We start from the raw sequence: 17888 nt of genomic DNA, 5'->3' as shown, positions 1-17888 counted from the left end.
TGCACTCCCTCCAGCATAATCACATCCTTCCTGCAAGGTGCCAAGCAAAACTGCACATGGTACTCCAGCTGTGGCCTAACTAAAGTTTTTGTATAACTTCCACATGGCCTTCCTTCTCTTGTAATCAATGTCACAACTGATAAATATAACTGTTCTGTATGTCTTCTTAGACACCCTATTAACCTGTCCCGCTGTCTTCAAGGATTTGTGGACAAGCACCCCAAGGTCCTCAGAGCTTCTAGTGTCCTACCATTGATCAAGTACTCCCTTGTCTTGTTATTTATTCCAAAGTGCATCATCTTTCACTTTTCACGGTTAAACTTCCTCTGCCACTGATCTGACCAACCCATTTTTATCTTCCTGTAACCTAACAGCTTCTTCCTCCTTCCTATTAACCACCCAGCCAATCTTTGCTTCGCTTGTTATGTACTACATTTGTAATGAGAGGGGGAGGTGGGGGTGTAGTGGGAGTGTTACTGGACTTGCAATCTAGAGACCCGGGCCAATGTTCTGGGGACATGGATGTAATCCTGCCATGGCAGATGGTGAAATTTGAATTCAGTGAAAGTCTAGAATTAAAAGCTAGCCTCATGGGAGCAGCTACTGTTGACTGGCAAACGAGATGGGTTTTTACAACAATGTCCAGCAGGGAGGAAAACCTAATGTCCTGGATGACTCTTAACTGACTCTTTAGGTAATTTCTGAGGACAATCAGTTCAAGGCCAACTAGGGATAGACGACAAATGCCAATGATGCCCACATCCCAAATAATAATAAAAAATTAAAAGGTACTAGTAATAAAAAAGTTCTGACTTGATTATTGACAATACATGCATGAGGCATCAAATAATACAAGTCCAACCAGGTCATGTTCTAATGATCAGAAGAAAGAGGAATTTAGAATTCTCCCCCCTCCCCTTTTAGCCAAAATTACAAAAATAAAAAGAGTGCCCTCTGTGTCATGACGAATTTTGAAAACTCAAGAAAAACCTCATACAATCTGCTTCTTAATTCTTAAGGTCAGATGAGAGTGACAGCCCTTGACATCAAGGAGCCCTCGCAAAACTGGAATCAATTAGTAACAGGGGGCAAACTCTCCACTGCTTGGAGTCATACCTGGCACATAGGAAGATGGTTGTGGGAGGTCAGTCATCTCAACTCCAAGACATCTCTGCAGGAGTTCCTCAAGATAGTGTCCGAGGCCCAACAATCTTCAGCTGCTTCATCAAGGACCTTCCCTCTATCATAAGGTCAGAAGTGGGGATGTTCGCTGATGATTTCATAATGTTCAGCTCCATTCACGACTCCTCAGGTACTGAAGCAATCCATGTCAAACACAAGAAGATCTGGGCAAGTAACATTCGCGCCACACAAACGCCAGGCTATGACCTTCACCAATAAGAGACAATCTAATCACTGCCCCTTGACATCCAAAGGTGTTACCATCACTGAATGCCCTACTATTAACATCCAGAAACTCATCATTGACCAGAAACTCAACTGGACTCACCATATAAACACAGTGGCTACAACAGCAGGTCAGAGGTGAGGAATACTGCAGCGAGGAACTCACCTCCTGACTCCTCAAAGCCTGTCCACCATCTATAAGGCACAAGTCAGGAGTGTGATGGAATAGTTGCCTGCATGAGTGCAGCTCCAACAACACTCAAGAAGCTTGACACCTTCCAGAACAAAGCAGCCCGCTCGATTGGCACGACATCCACAAGTACCCACTCCCTCCACCACCGATGCTCAGTAGCAGCAGTGTGTACTATCTACAAGGTGTACTGTAGAAATTCACCAAAGATCCTCAGACAGCACCTTCCAAACCCACGACCACTTCCATCTACAAGGACAAGGACAGCAGATACATGGGAACACTACCAACTTCAAGTTCCCCTCCAAGCTACTCACCATCCTGAAATGGAAATACATCACTATTCCTTCCTAATCTCTGGGTCAAAATCCTGGAATTCCCTCCCTAATGGCATTGTGGACTGCAGTGGTTCAAGAAAGCAGCTCACCACCACCTTCTCAAGGGCAATTAGGGGCGGGCAATAGATGTTGACCCAGCCAGTGACCCCCACATCCCACAAACAAATAAAAAAAAATCCCAACCTCACTTCATACCCACAAAGTAACATTCAACTCTAACATCAAACTTCCCTTTCACTCAAGCTGCACCTGCAGCAGAACATGCTATTAGTGAAAATGTAATTTGATAAATTATATTAACAAACAAACAAACAAATTCTCCATTTATCAATTTGAAAATTGGAAATATTTTGGATGCAACCAAACTGAAAACTGCATGTCAAAGATGGTAACAAACATGAAATATACTTGCTTACTTGCTCCAACTCTCTATTGCAGAAGAATACGGAAGATAGAGAACATTGGGGAAATAAATAGCAACATCTTGAAAAATGCCCATATTACAGAGGTGGAGGTGCTGGACGTCTTAAAACGTATAAAGGTGGACAAATCCCCGGGACCTCATCAGGTGTACCCTAGAACTCTGAGAAGCTACTGAAGTGATTGCTGGGCGCCTTGCTAAGTCATTTCTATCATAGATTGCCACAGGTGAGATGCTGCAAGACTGGAGGTTAGCTAATGTGGCACCACTATTTAAGAAAGGTGGTAAGGAAAAGCTAGGGAACTACAGACGGGTGAGCCTGACATCACTAGTGGGAAAGTTATTGGAGGGAATCCTGAGACAGAATTTGCATGTATTTGGTATGCTTGCCTTAAATGGCCAAATGTAGGAATAGATTAATTTATGTCGGCATAAACAAGTTGGACTGAAGGGTCTATTTCCATGCTGTACAGCTCTATGACTCTACTGGTAGTAAAAACTGTTGTTGTACAGATGCTGCCAGAACTGTTCAGTTTCTCCAGCACATGGTTTGTATTTCAGATTGCCAGCATCCACAGTATTTTGTTTTTGCTCTCATGTTGCTTCTATAATTTAGTAATCCCAAATATCATAGTTCAAACGTTGCTTTCTATCTGCAACATGCAAAGTTGCAATGTAGTGTTTTTCTAACCTGCAGTCAAAAGCTACCATGCTCATTTCAATCTGCAAGATCCCACGACCAGACAATTTAGTCTTGTTTTTTTAAACAAATCATTCCACCACCCCCAGAAGAAAGGGAACACAGTAATCTTTTGGCTTTCAGTGTGAAGTAAAGAGCTTGGGCCCAAAGTATCAACTTATTTTTTTTCTCATTCTAGTTTGACAAGCCTGGTGTATATTTCCAACATTTTTATACCATTTTTCCAAGTAAATGTTGCTTTGCCCACTGGTGTGATCTTGCAGGCTTGTGTTAAGCTTTTCAAGTTTCAACTGTGTCAGCTTTATACAACTTCTCACAGTTAACTGCAAAGTTTAATTGGAAGTTGGAACAAGCCACTGATGTTTTTCAATGACCAGGAACTGGTGAGAACCAAAAGAAGGGAGCCTAAAAAGGAGCATGGTGCATTTTGTTTTTAAAATCGGCTTTTCCTGTGGCCAGCTTCTTCCTGCTTTTATAATTTGAAAAAAATAGTACATACAAATTTCAATGTGTTTACTGAGGCATCCAGCAAATCAATTCTTTTTAAACCAGTAATTTTCCAAACCCAACTGAAAAAACACATGCAGATCACATACATTGTACTATTCCTTTTGTAAATAATGGTATTTGAAAGATCACAAAAACAATTTTCTAGTGAAATCTTTACATAAACTTTGGGTGAAGGACTTAGAATCCTCCACTCCTCAGAGCTGCTCTCATTGCAGAATAATTTCTATAAAATAGTTCCTGGGTAATTACCTGAATACAAATAAATATATTCATGGTGGTGTTAAATGGGCTGGCTCTTGAAGCTTCTCAATAGGACAATTTTGTTCCAGATAGTAAGAGTGCCATGGAAGATAGTTCACCAAATAAACAACACAACAGGATTGGTCTTGAGAATACCGAAACCTGTCTTTTCGTGTGGCTTTCACTAGGGGGCCTCTGGTGAAAAATGCCAGAGGTCCACAGAGTTAAATGGCTCCCATGTGACTGGATTGATTTGCAGTCTGGACACTGGCAGAGATACACAGCAAATGCATGCACTGCTGGCCTGTGCAACGTTCACATCAGGACAGTCTGGAACCAGGTCATTACCTAATGGAATTGCGTTAATTATTGAACATTTTCTATGGGAAAAGGCTCTGTAATGCAAGTGGCTCAGTCCTGTGCAGTTGTCACTCCAGCAAATACAACACATCTGTGTATACAAAAGGTACAAAACCATTACTACTGACCTTCAACCAATTGAAATCCGATCAACCTAAGATGTAAAGCTTGGTCACAAAGAACATGCTCTAGTTCCTGTACAAGGAATCTGCTCTACCAGCAACAGCACTAGCTCAGTGTTGACTAAACCAGGAATTATCCTCATTTGGATGAGGAAAACTCCTTTAGTTACAGCTATAGTACGAAACCAAATGTTAAAAAGAGTTTGTTTGCAACTTCACTCCAAAAAAAAAACTGAACACGGTTATTCTCTGGTATCATTCTCTATTTGTTACAAGTAGTTCTCCTATAACAAGATAGTTGTGTTCTTGTGCGAGCTCACACTATAGAATTTGCCACAGAAAATCACATTATGGGGAAATTGCTATTGAAAATTGCTGTACTTTAAAGTAGAAAGTTCACGTCATCCAAACAGCGTTCACTATTCATCAATCACATTATAGCCAATTCGCGTTAATAAAACACACTTTATAGCAGAACTACTTTAGACAGTGCAATGTTAGGGTGGGGACTGTGGAAGCCAGTATAGCTGAGCCCAATTCCATCTGCACACAATGATACCAGAGACTGTTTCACAATGCTCGCAAGATAGAGATTAGGCATCCCATGTGACTTTTCGATCCCTACCCAAGTTCTTGCCCCTGTTCATCACAAACTGAGGATGAAACCAGGATATCCTGTAGTCCGTTTTTTTTCATGCTGAGTCATCAATTGAGCCTCAAAGCTAACCATGGAGCTACTAAAGAAGCTGAGTATAAATCCATACAGCTGGAGCTTTAAAGTCAGCTCACTGATAGTACTGTCATCTCCCAGCCAAAAAGCTGAAATTTAGCCCAATTGTTGAACACGCCATACCTTGTATGAAACATCTAACAGTGTAGACTGTCTGTTTGCATAGGCATAAAATTCAAAGGGCAGGGGAATACATCCAACATGATAGCCAACATTTATTCAAACTCACCAAGACAAATTAAGTAGCCACACATCTCACTTGCACAAATTTGATGCTTTATTTTCCTTTATGAAAAAAGGAGTGACAGCAAGTCAAAAACCCATGCATTGGCTTATAATCGAATGGGGAAGGACTGTGTTTTCGCCTTAGCTACGCAGATGCACTCCGGACAATTGGAGTTCCAGGAACTACGCCAGTTTAGAATTTCAAAAGAAATGTTTACTGGCCTTGCTATCAATTAAATTCACCAATGTATCTTGCACTGCAAAAATAAAATTGTATTTACAACATGCTTCACCACATCAAAACATGACACAACAAACTACTTTTGCAGTTTAGCCAGATAGGCAAGCACTGGAACTGTTTCCCTTCACCAACATCTGATGGCATTTTGGAAGTAAAACGTGACTTGGTTTTCTCAGTTAGGAGAGCATTTTTCTCCTGCAGCTACTGAAACATATTCAAGGTCTAACTTTTAGTCTCACCCAGAGCCTGTATTACAGACTTAACAACAGTGATGAAGTGGTTGAGCAACGGTTCGCTGCTATTCTCTTGCTTAACAGTAATTTGCATGTCCCTCTTGCCCTTCACAGTTAAGAGTTCAATTAAAAACAATGACCCAGTGTCATTTTTGGCAAACAGATAGGCTTTCCACGGTTGCACTCCTGCCCGGCTAATTGCAACCGGCTGGATGTGAACAAACTGAAAAGCAGTTTGGATGGCATCAGGGCATGAGTCTTTGTGCCAGTCCACAGTCACAACTTTAGCAGGTTCCAGACGAGTCCAGTACTCCTCAAACTGCTCCGGCGACAGGTGGGCACTGGTCTCCAAACTGACTGATCCAGAGTCTGCAGCCATCTTTTCTCTTTGTTCTGGGCTTGTGTCTTTGTAGAAATTAAAACACAGAAAATGTTACACAGGCCACTTTCAACATAAAGAAAAACAGAATATGCAATACACAACTGGACAAGAAAAGGCATTTTCTGCCTCTCTCCTGACGAGAGCTCCAGGAGTTCTTTAGTATGTTGCCAAAATGGACATTCTTGATGTGTGTGGGGGGCGTGGCAGCAGGCATCAAAATTCACTTATTGGCATTAATCCAACAGGAGTCAGTGGACGGCAACCACCACATTTTTTACTCTCTTTAATCCAATATAGAGTTTATCATGCTGCCCTAGCTGAAATCAGCTAACTCAGCACAGGCAAATCAAATCTGGAACTCTCTGGGCCAACCAGCTTAACTCTACATGGATACTACCGTTCTGCACTTATTTTCAACAACTGGATAACTGTAAAACAACTGGAGACCTTTCTGAAACCTAAAAGAAGCCTAATTTCAGAGTAAGGGGGTCACCCATTTAAGAGAAAAGGAATTTTTTCTCTCACAGGGTAATGAACTTGCGGAATTCTCTACCAATTCCTTATGGAGAGCTGTTTAGGCTGGTATTTTGAGTATATTCAAGGCAAGGACTGATTTTTTTTAAGCAATAAGGCCTACTCCAGCTATTCCTCAGATGCTGGAACTCAGGGGAAATTACATTCATAACACTGACAGGCAACCACTTGCTGAGGGACATATTGGTCTCAGTGTAACAGCTCAGTACTTCTGGTCAGGGGTGATCAAAATTAACCTTACTCAAAATTATAAAGGATGTGTACAGCTGACAGAAAATGATACAGTGGGATCTGGCAAGATTCTATTGCTGGTTTATTTAGTCGAACAGCAAACATAGTATCAAACTGGTTTTAAAATTCATACATGGAGCAAATATTTTTAGGATGAATTTGAAACAGGTGAGAGCAGTGGACTGCCAAGAATTTACATCTACAGACAACCCTCAAATGAGAGATTTTTCAAAACACTTTCCAACAGTACTGAAATAATAGTCCAAGAGATACGTGACAGTGAGTGGAGGGGCTGCCACTACCAGCGGAATTAGCAATAGTCGAATATCAGAATTGGAAGGTCTCGGGGCTCGGACTTGCAGTGACTCCAATGCATGGACGACAACCAAAGTAAAGGAGGTTGACTGGCAGTCGGTCCAGGCCTGGAATTTAACTATATAACTACTTACCTTTTTCATCTGACTTTACTGCTGACACCTGCAGGATTTCTAAGGAGTCCCCTTTCTGTGCTGTTAAGCGATCCCACTGTTCTTGGCCATAGATTGGTATTAGTGTGTTAAAGTCTTTGGACCAGGTACTGACTGCCTCTTTAGCTTGACCACTTATTACATCCAAGGATGGATCAGATCTTGGTCCACAGACTACCCGCTTGACCTCTTCAACTCCTTGCTGAAGCAGCCGATAATATAACAGTCCGCGATCGCGCACAGCCATGTCTAACTCCTCCTCTGTCAATAAAAACAACAAACGTCTGCAGTGAGAATAGCAGCACGTGGTATTGTAGCACATAATTTTAGAAAACCTGCAGTTAATTAATAAATGCACGGCCTAGTTTGAAATGGACCTTAAATCCAATGAGGACTCCAATATGATCAGCGTTTTGGGTCTGAAATAGCTGACCCAAGACAAGTAGTGAATACGTGTTTGTCATAGTCCAGAAAGAAAACAACATCGGCTGGGAAGTCCCCTTGTCATCAATTGCTCACATAGAAACAGTCACTCATGACAAGTCCTGAACATTGCCGGCATTTATGGATGATAGGAAGTTGCTGAATTAAACAGACTACAAATATTCCAACAAAAACAGAAGTTGCTGGAAAAGCTCAGCAGGTCTGGCAGCATCTGTGAAGAAAAAATCAGAGTTAATGTTTTGGGTCTGGTGATCCTTCCTCAGAACTGTTAAACATTAGCTCTGATTTTCTCTTCACAGATGATACCAGACCTGCTGAGCTTTTCCAGCAACTTCTGTTTTTGTTCCCCATTTACAGCATCCTCAGTTTTTTCAGTTTTCACAAATATTCCAAATTTTGATTCCCCTTGTTAGGAGTTCACTACAGTAAAGGCAGTGGGGATGCCACAATTTACCTCTGCATAGAGAACGACAAATAAAGTCAGTCATGATGTATATCATATATGGGAACAGGACAGGAATGGCTGTGAAGTTCCTACATTCAACACTCACACGAATAACCATATTTTGGGCAAAGTATTGGAAGGGTAACCCGTAGATATGAAGCCAAATAAGATATCAATGGTTTCTAGTGGGTAAAGGAGAAAATTGGCGGGGGAGGGTGAAGGAGGGGGAATGTAACAAAATATCAATGAGAACCAATTAAGGTTTACAAAAATCACAGCCTGATAATCGCAAAAATATCACATACATTTTGTTAATTCTTAATTATATTTTAATGCATATCAGGAAGATCTTTGTGTTATTTCAAAGATTAAATCATTTCTAGAGGAACAACTTTTCCATGATACTCCTCTCAAAGTCTATTTAAGTTAAATATCTCTCAACTTTGCTAAACATGAGCTTCCTTTCCTCCCCCCATTACAATTGGGTCTCAGTAAAACAAGTAATTGGCAAGTAACAAGGCATCAATTTGTAATTGTCATTCCACACAATGAAGGAGAACTGCTGCAGAGCCACATTCTCATGGTTATTTGTAACTGCAATCATCTTCTTTTATCAATTCACAGACTCTGTTCCCTTACATATTAACCAACAGCCACTGATACCAGGCACCCAAGGGATCAAGTGCTAAGCAGAAGTCATGGTCTTTAGGACAGAAAAGGAGTACAGTGTCATTCCTGCATCCACAACACCCAGATAATGCTAACGTTTTGTCTTGAGCATAACCCTTACCAATAACATAATGAAGTAGTCTTCCCAGCACATCCTGACATTCAGCCGGGCGACTCAGGAACAGGCGCACCATCGCTGTGATCAGCTCCAGCTTCACTGTTGCAGAGGTCTCCATTTTCACATTGTCCACAAATTCTTCCAAGACGTAGGGAGCATTGGGAACCTGCTCTCCGTGCATCCCAAGGAGCCAGATCAGAGCTTGCTTCCCCTGGTTGGTGAGGGCAATTGGCAGAGGAAAGAAAATACAGTTAACTAATTTGCAAAGAGAGCATTCTCTATAACATTACTTCTAACCCTGAACGTCTCTATGATGTTGTGGCTGAGTTCACAGGTGTGAATTTTTCTGTATCTTGCTCCTTAACTGGTCACAACAAAGTTTGAATTTAAAAAAAGAGAGGTGATATTCCAATTTCCTATTTATATAATCAGTAAAGAGCTCGATATAGGAAACAAGAAAGCCAAGTTTCTTGAGTCACAAGAACTATTCTAATGCAAACAAAAATTTATTCAAACAAAAATGTAAAGATTAACAATAGATTTAAACTGAACAAATGTCATACAACTAATCTTCTTGAAAAATAACACATACATAACTGGCAAGTTTCAGTAAGAGACATATGAAAAGTCTATAGAGTTTTTTCTTAAAAGTACTTTGAGTGAGTAAAACTAAATTTAAAGAAAGGTTTCTAGATTGTCCAAATGTTGGTCTGTGGCCAAAGTTACATGGTATACAAGCTGCTGACACAGGGGTGTCAGCTTAGATCAGTTATAACTAGCAGAACTCACTTTTTGGAGGCAGTGGTGTAGGTTTTAAATTCTTCTTCAGGAACCCTCATTAGAGATTTTCCAGCGGGTTTTTTAAATTCAAGTTAAGGCAATTGCACCAGGCAAGTTTTCTCTCCGGCAGTCTATGTTCAAATCCAGCAGCTTTATCACCCCCACAGACTGGTTCAAATGAACTCTATCTATAAGGTATTGTGAACTCAGTGACTCCAGTCGAACAGCTCATATTCTTTCCACTTTTTAATAATTTTCCCTGCTGCAACCAGGGGAAAACCTGGGGAACTCCTTTGCAAAGCAAAGTGTTCTTTCAAAAAAGTCCAAAAGATCTAGATGTATGCCTAGTCAATTGTATTTCAGATAACAAATCCTTATAACAATAAACTAAGATTTTCTGTAGCACCTTGTTCAAGCACCACTGGGTGTGGAGTGGTAAAAGCGAATCACAGTTAACACAACCTGTCTTATTTGGCATTCAGATGGATCCTAAAAGGCTACTGGACTGTGAACAGCAGTGGGATTCCTGCCTCAGTGTTTCTCTCCTGACTACATGCTTTCTTCCAGCCTGGGGTCAACAGGACCAAATGCATTAACCTAGTGAGATCAGCTGAGGGTCTGAACTTGGGACACTCCAGATTGATGTGTTTCAATAACGAGGCACATGACAAAAGACTATTTTGACCATCACAGGACATCAAAACAAAATCTCATCCTGCGTAACCTACCTCACTATCCTGGATGTTCTCCTCACAGCCTAGTAGTGCCTGGCAGACAGTCGCTGTACACTGGGGACACAGCCATACAAGATCACGAAATGTTTGAATGACAGCTGAAGACAAAAAGAGAGATTGATTAGCTTAACACTGATAAATCTGAGCAAATATTAATGGGTAGAGACTGGAAGAGGGCCATACCTGATGTAATATGTTCCTGCTTGAGGCCCAGTAGCCCTTTCAAAATAACCACACACCTTTCACTATACATCCGTGCAATTCGACCTAGAAAGACAACACAGTTAAAGTGATGGAAAGATTCCAAGTAATGTTCATCACAAGATATACTTTCCACAATAGATTATCTTCCATGATAATCCAAAATTTCACAAACAGTATTTATGCAACTTGCCTGAAGTTCTCTTTTAGTCAGCAGATAAAGGCTAAAATAAACTTAAGCTCTATCAATGACTCAACTTGTCATGGTAGTGAATAGTTGAACTTAGAGATGTGAAAGTTCCCAACTTTGATCTCCAGTCAACTAAATTATTTGATCTCAATGAGAAGCATCAATGAGGCTGCTAAAACTACCACAGCTGTCCATGAATGATTGTGCAGAATCGTGTAAATGTTGGCATGGAGAATGATTGAGGTCAATAGTGATGCACTTTCCACATAACACTTTCTATTCAGGCTCACACAAATCAAGAGGTAGGAGAGGGTGAACCCACTAGCTACAAAATCCTTGAATTGGGATAGGACAGAATGTTAGAGGAATAAAATGGCAGGGAGCAAAACAGAAAACATGCGTACGAGGCCCAATACAGCAATAGAGAAATAGCCTAGCTTGGTCCAATGTTCAATAAAAAACCAAAAATTACTGTGGATGCTGTAAATCAAGAACAAAAACAGAAGTTGCTGGAAAAACTCAGCAGGTCTGGCAGCATCTGTGAAGAAAAAAATCAGAGTTAACATTTCGGGTCCAGTGACCGTTCTGAGGAAGGGTCTGTTTTTGTGTTACTGTACATGATTAGGCACTAAGTTAAATAAACAGAGGGTATGAAAAGGTCTGATCACAGGTCTTAGCATGTGGCTGTGTTCAGTTTTGGTCCATAAGAAACGAAAAAAACATTCAAGCGGTGGAACAAGTGGCCACAAGGTTATGGCTTGCTGTGCTTTGGAGCTGTGGGGGAGGACTGCAAAGAAATAGGTTTTCCAACCTAGAGATGAGACATTCAAGAGGTGATCTTAACAAAAAAGTTATAATTAATGACATAATAAAGTAAATAATTTTTAAATTGAATTCCAGGAGGGCAGGGGCACCCAACTTTAAACTAATAGTACATTTAGATTCAATGTTGAGATTAAAGTGCTGAATGCAGGCATCAGAAACAAAGTTATGGGTGAAAAATGCTGGAATCATCAATGCTGGAAAAAATCAAAGGTATAATGAGAATTGTTAGTTCCACCTCCATTGATGGGTCAAATCCCTCAAGTATAACTAATATCTTGCAATGCACACAGTCACCAGAGCTTAAGAAACATTGCCCCAAATTCCTGATGCAACTCAGACTTCACTATGAAATGAACACACTTCAGACAAGAAACCAAACTCTAGAATTTAGCATAACAGCAGATGTAGGATGACTATAAATCACAAGTGTATTTATAACAGAGCAGCAGTACCAAGACCTCCTGTAGGTGGCACTATGGTGGAATGATGACAGATAGCTTGCTCTGCTGCAGCACCACCAACAGGAATCCACTGCCACTATTAAAATAGAGAGCCTGACAGATATTGACAATGTTTGTTACCAACAGCAAGATTGCCAGCAAAGAAGTCACATTCTCATGATAGGGCCTTTTGGACCCCACTTCTAGACACACTATGTACTCCGTCCTGCCAATGGCATGACTGCCCCAGGCCAAGGGCAGCTAGCATGTTGTGGACTGCCATTTGAGAAGTGACAGGATGCAGTTTCATTTTCCTGCCATTAAGCTGCTGGGAAACTGAAGCTGTAGGATTTTTCATACTCGTGAGTCCTGGTTTGGACTTTTCTGCATCAACATCAGTATCTGAGCAGTGTTCATGTAAAGAACCTAGGGGCCACTAGGACTGTTAAAAGAAGGATGAACAAATGTGGATCAGAAATAGAGTGTGTTAAGGCTCCCCGTCTAGTACTACAGCGGAGTGATGTGACTGCGACCATAAAAGAAAATACAGCTATGTTCCTAGTTTAATAAAACAAAGTCCTCATCTTTATGTATTTTACCTCACCAAAAAAAGCAAGCAAGTAATATTGATTAGGGAACCATCTGAGTGGGCTCAGAGGACAGCAAAATTGGACTGAAAGATATGAATATGCAAAATGAATGGTACCTATATTTAAAATGGCCATCTGAGCTAGCTCTACAGAAACATCTGTGCAATAGGTCTGAAGCTCCTCAAGTATCTGCTGGACATTCTCATCGTTCACCAAGTTCCTGAGGATTTCCATTTTCTGGTATTTAATGTAATTCGGTTCAGAGTACATACAGAAGAATTTCTTGTAGTGACCACTGAAATGCCCAGGTGAGCTGCGAAGGATCTCCCGTGCATGGCACAAACCCAGGAAACACAGCTCGTGACACTCTGATGTGCAGATAGCGAGCAGCGGCCCTTTCACTCGTTCCAGAATATCCATCTGCACGTTGGGGAAATCTTCAGACAGCAGAAGAAATAGTTTGGTGGTCGCCATGACAACATTAGGTTGACTGCTTTTGAGAAAGTCATCGAGTACATTCAGAATTGTGAACACTTCGTCTTCAGTTCGGGTCTTGTAGCGAACCAGGAATGCCAGCACTTCACTCTGCCCCCAGTGATCCAAGTCTTTCATTCTAAACAAATAAATAAATTGAAGTAGAATTCCTTAACAAAAATGCTTCAGTCCTCATTATTATACCCTTTTTCCTACTAATCCCACAATCCTGAAACATTGACCTTATACCAGGACATTGCTTTCAGTGCCTAGTTTTAGTTCACTCACACATTTAAAATATGACAAAGACAGAATGAACCAACCTGTTTAAAAGGTGATGTGCTATTGGCTTGTTGATGACCACGCCTCCTTCATGTTTCAGGATTTCCTCCAATGCTCTCAAGCAATTGACCATGACAATAGGATCTGGGTCACGCAGCATAGCATACAGCTCATTTACCACAGCCCCATCTGTGTGGGAAGAAGGCAAACAAATGACAGTAATCTCAAATCTCTTCACTTTTCAGGTTTCTAACAAACACAAGGAAGACAGCAAGAAGTGACATGTAAAAACACAACAAAGAACTGTGGATGCTGGAGATCTGAAACAAAAACAGAAATTGCTGTAGAAACTCTGCCGGTGAGTCACCGGTCTTGAGATGTTAACTACGCTTTCCTCCCACAGATGCTGCTGGACCTGCTGAGTTTTTTCCAGTAATTTCTGTTTTTGTTTAAGAAGTGCAATGGGTTTAAACCAGACTTAAACGAAATTCCGTTTCCCCCTTCTCCATGCTCCTACCTCTAGGTCAACTCTAATGGGTAATGAGAAATAAAGCTAAATTACTCGATAATCTAACGGTAAGAGGACACCTGACTGATTGTGATCATAACATAAAGTAATTCAATGTTAGGACCGAAAGGTTGGAAAGCGGGTTTTAGTCTTGAGTAAGGCTGACTCTGGAGAGATGAGGTACAAAATTTGCCACAACAGCCTGGGCTGCACTATTAAATAAGTATTTATATCTAGCAAGTTTAAAATTATTAGATGTCTCCCAAGAACCTAAACAAAAATATTATCAAACAAATTCCACAGGAAGAAAGAAAAGAAGATACTAATGTAGATGAACAATTGTTTGATCAAAGAGCTAAGTTGTAAGGAGTGTCTTAAAGGAGTAAAGAAAGATAGAAAGGCAAACAGGTTCAGGGGGGCATTTCCGAGCTTACTGCATTGGCAACTGACGACTGGTAAACAGAACTTGGTGCAAGTTAGGGCATGTCAGACGATCTCAAGTTTACAGCAGGTAGAAAATGAGAGCCCACTCAAGAATGTGCAGGAACTGTCAAGAACAGAGATAATAAATGGGTATTTTGTCATCAGGTGACCTAAGACGGGACAAAGGAAAATCATATTACAGAGGTGGTAATACTTGGTGAGGGAGCGGGTAAAACTATGGATGAACAATGGGGGTGTTGTTGAAAAAGTCTTTGATAGATACATATCTCTTAAAGGGCATGAGGTGTATTTCTGTAATGGAATAACCATGGCCAAAAATGCAAGTAAAAGAACACAAAAATCAAGGAAATGAACTTATGTAAAAGTAAAGAAATAATAGAGATGTTGTAGACAAGGACGATGTAGGATACAAAGAAGTGGCAAAAACTGGCAAAAAAGGAAAAATTAAAATATTACAAAGGTTATCAAGGATAGGACTAGAGGTTTTTACAAGTTCATTAAGAGAAAGTTGACTAAAAGTAATGTCAAACTTTTAAGAAAAGACACAGGTGATACTGCAATTGCAAGTTCACAAAATGACAGGCTTATTGAGTATCTACCTTGTATTGATTACAGCACAGGATGAGAATAAAGAACCAGACATACAAATAAAACAAAACAAGTGGCACAGACTAGATTCATTACAAAAATAAAAAGATTAAAGTTTGACGTATCTCCAGCAATCTTATGGTTTCAACAATAGTAACAGGTGAGGATATTGTTGATGTGTTAGTTCTGACCTTCTAAAACTCTTAATTCTTTATTTCCCTCTTGAATTGGAAAATTCCCCACATTGCTTCATTATTCAAGAAGGATAGTAAAGATAAATGAGGAAATTATGGGGTTATCAGTCCAATATCGGTTGTGAGTAAGTTGTTAGAATCAGCTTTTTGGCTTGAGTGACTGATCATTTCAACAAAGCAGAGCTGATTTGAGAATCGCCATGGACTTATTAATGGGACGTTACATCTAATACATTTTGGTGACTTTTTTGAGGATGCAGCATCGCTGGTAGATAAGGGAGTGTCCATGAATGTTACTTATACAAACTTCTGCAAGATATTCAATAAGGTTCCACATAAGAGATTGCCAACAAAATTGGAAACTGAAGCAATCTATTGCCAATTGAAAATTTTCAAAATTGAGATCGTTAGATTTTGTGTTAGGTAAAGGTATTAAGAGTTATAAAGCAGGGCAAGTTGGGAACTACGATAAAAGCAAAGTGTAGTGGATGCTCATCAAATGTGGAAGCATCTGTGCAGACAGAATAGAGTTAATGTTTCATGTTCAGTATGACTCTACTCAAAACATTAGCTTTGTTTGTCTGCACAAAAGATGTCAGACCTGCTAAGCTTCTCCATCACTAGCTGTTTTAATTCAGGGAACTAGGATACAATTGAATAGCAAAACAATCTCAACAGACTGAATGGCCTACTCATTGTTTCCACCTCCTCCAGCTGCCACTTTCGCTATTAACTAATTTTAAACATTTCTAGTAAGTATAACTGAAGAGGTATTGAGAGATTGGTACATCATATATTCTGATCACACAGAGAGGAACTTGCACTGAATGATACAATCAACTTGAGATGTCAACATGTAAAGGCATTTAAAAATGAAGCACCAAGACCATCAGCAGATAGATCAGATTATTTTCAGTTTCAAATAATCCCCAGCGTGCTACTCTCTCACAAAGAAATTCCGTAAATCCGCAAAAAATTCTGAAATGGATTATTTTTGCACATACCAACTTCTGTATCCCCTTGAAGAGTCTGCATTTTAGCACATCCCAGGACTGCTGCTCGCCTGACGTAGGAAGCTTTATCTCTTAATCCATTTAGTACTGGTTGTTGAATATACTCACTTATACCTGGCATTCTGAAAAAGAACAAATCACTCATTCAAATTCTCATTGATCCAGAACAGGAGAAGGCTCCTCACATCTGTTTACTTTGTTTTGAATCATGCTTTTACTTTGAAAACTTAGAATCATAGAAGAGTTAAAGCATAGGAGACCATTTAGCCTGTCAATCCTGTTCCAACTCTCCGTAAAACCAGTTTAGCTTGTCCTGTGTTTCTGCCTTTTCCACACAGCTCTGTAAATGACTTCCTTTCAGGTGGTTATCCAATTCCCTTTTGAAATTCATTACACTCACATTCCAGATCCTAAACCATAGAATCATAGAATCCCTACAGTGTGGAAACAGGCCCTTTCGGCCCAACAAGTCGACATCGACCCTCAGAGCATTGCACCCAGCCCCATCCCCATAATCTACACATCCCTGAACACTACAGGCAATTTAGCACGGCCAATCCACCTAGCCTGCACATCTTTGGATTGTGGGAGGAAACCTACACAGACACAGGGAGAATGTGCAAACTCCACACAAGACAGTTGCCCGAGGGTGGAATTGAACCCAGGTCCCTGGCACTGTGAGGCAGCAGTGCTAACCACTGAGCCACTGTACCACCCAAGAAGGGGTGATTTTTTTTTTTTAAACTATTCACTTTAAATTCATATCATTTGGTTCTGCACCCTTCTGCCAATGGGACCCGTTGTTCTCCATTCACTTTGTTTAGATCCACAATGTTGTAAAATCTCCTCACAACTTTTACTACTTTTCTAATAAAAGCAACCTTAGCCTCTCCAATTCACTAACAAGATGGTTGACTGCTGGAAAAATTCACACACATCTTTTCTCTAAAAACATACTTCATAACAAAAATGAGAAAAGGGTATGTAAGGAATGTGTTTGCAAACCCAACAGACGTGGTGCACAGAGAAAATCTGATACACACCCAAATGAAAACCTAGTCAGAAAATTTGGGAATCTTTTAACATTTTAAAGTTAACAAAGTATTTTTGATGAGTCTCACTGTTGTAATCTAGTAGCCAATCATCAAATTGTGCACAGTGACCTCCCCCAAACTGTGACCTATCAGTGATCAGCAATCGTTTCAGGATATTGATTAAAGAATGATGCAAACAGAACATTTGCAGGGAAAATGCTGGAATAACCCAGCAGGTCTGGCAGCATCTGCAGAGAGAGAAAGAGAGTTAACGTTATCAAAACATTAACTCTGATCTTCCACAGGTGCTGCCAGATCTGAATTTCTCCAGTACAGTGTGTTCAGTGTTTCAGATTTCCAGCATTTGCCTTTATTTGGGTGTAAACAGTGGGTCCACCTGATAATGGAAACAGAGCCTTGGTTGAACAACGATATTAATCGGAAGAGAGATAACAAGGTGTAGAGCTGGATGAACACAGCAGGCCGAGGAGCAGGAAGGCTGACGTTTCGGGCCCTTCTGATGAAGGGTCTAGGCCCGAAACGTCAGCCTTCCTGCTCCTATGATGCTGCTTGGCCTGCTGTGT

The 17888-nt window shown here is 40.5% G+C and overlaps 1 protein-coding gene across 2 annotated transcripts; it reads right to left on the bottom strand.

Annotated features, from left to right (window-relative positions):
- Window positions 1–5273: 5273 nt before the first annotated feature.
- Window positions 5274–16710, bottom strand: ap4b1 (adaptor related protein complex 4 subunit beta 1). 2 transcript variants are annotated; one of them, XM_048612183.1, is made up of 8 exons: window positions 16262–16710; window positions 13565–13712; window positions 13040–13380; window positions 10705–10788; window positions 10516–10619; window positions 9011–9218; window positions 7314–7592; window positions 5274–6122 (listed from the first exon to the last, which is right to left on the bottom strand). In XM_048612183.1, the coding sequence occupies exons 1-8, from the start codon at window positions 16413–16415 to the stop codon at window positions 5707–5709; spliced, it is 1734 nt and encodes a 577-aa protein (XP_048468140.1). In that variant the 5' UTR covers window positions 16416–16710; the 3' UTR covers window positions 5274–5706. The 2 variants fall into 2 exon arrangements, with proteins under 2 accessions (XP_048468140.1, XP_048468139.1); XM_048612182.1 differs by having other exon boundaries at window positions 12884–13380; window positions 16262–16709.
- Between the last annotated feature and the right edge of the window lie 1178 nt (window positions 16711–17888).

This window comes from Rhincodon typus, chromosome 25 (genome assembly GCF_021869965.1).
Source record: "Rhincodon typus isolate 14 chromosome 25, sRhiTyp1.1, whole genome shotgun sequence".
In the NCBI taxonomy this organism is placed as follows: Eukaryota; Metazoa; Chordata; class Chondrichthyes; order Orectolobiformes; family Rhincodontidae; genus Rhincodon; species Rhincodon typus.
This window is presented reverse-complemented; position numbering and strand designations above follow the sequence as displayed.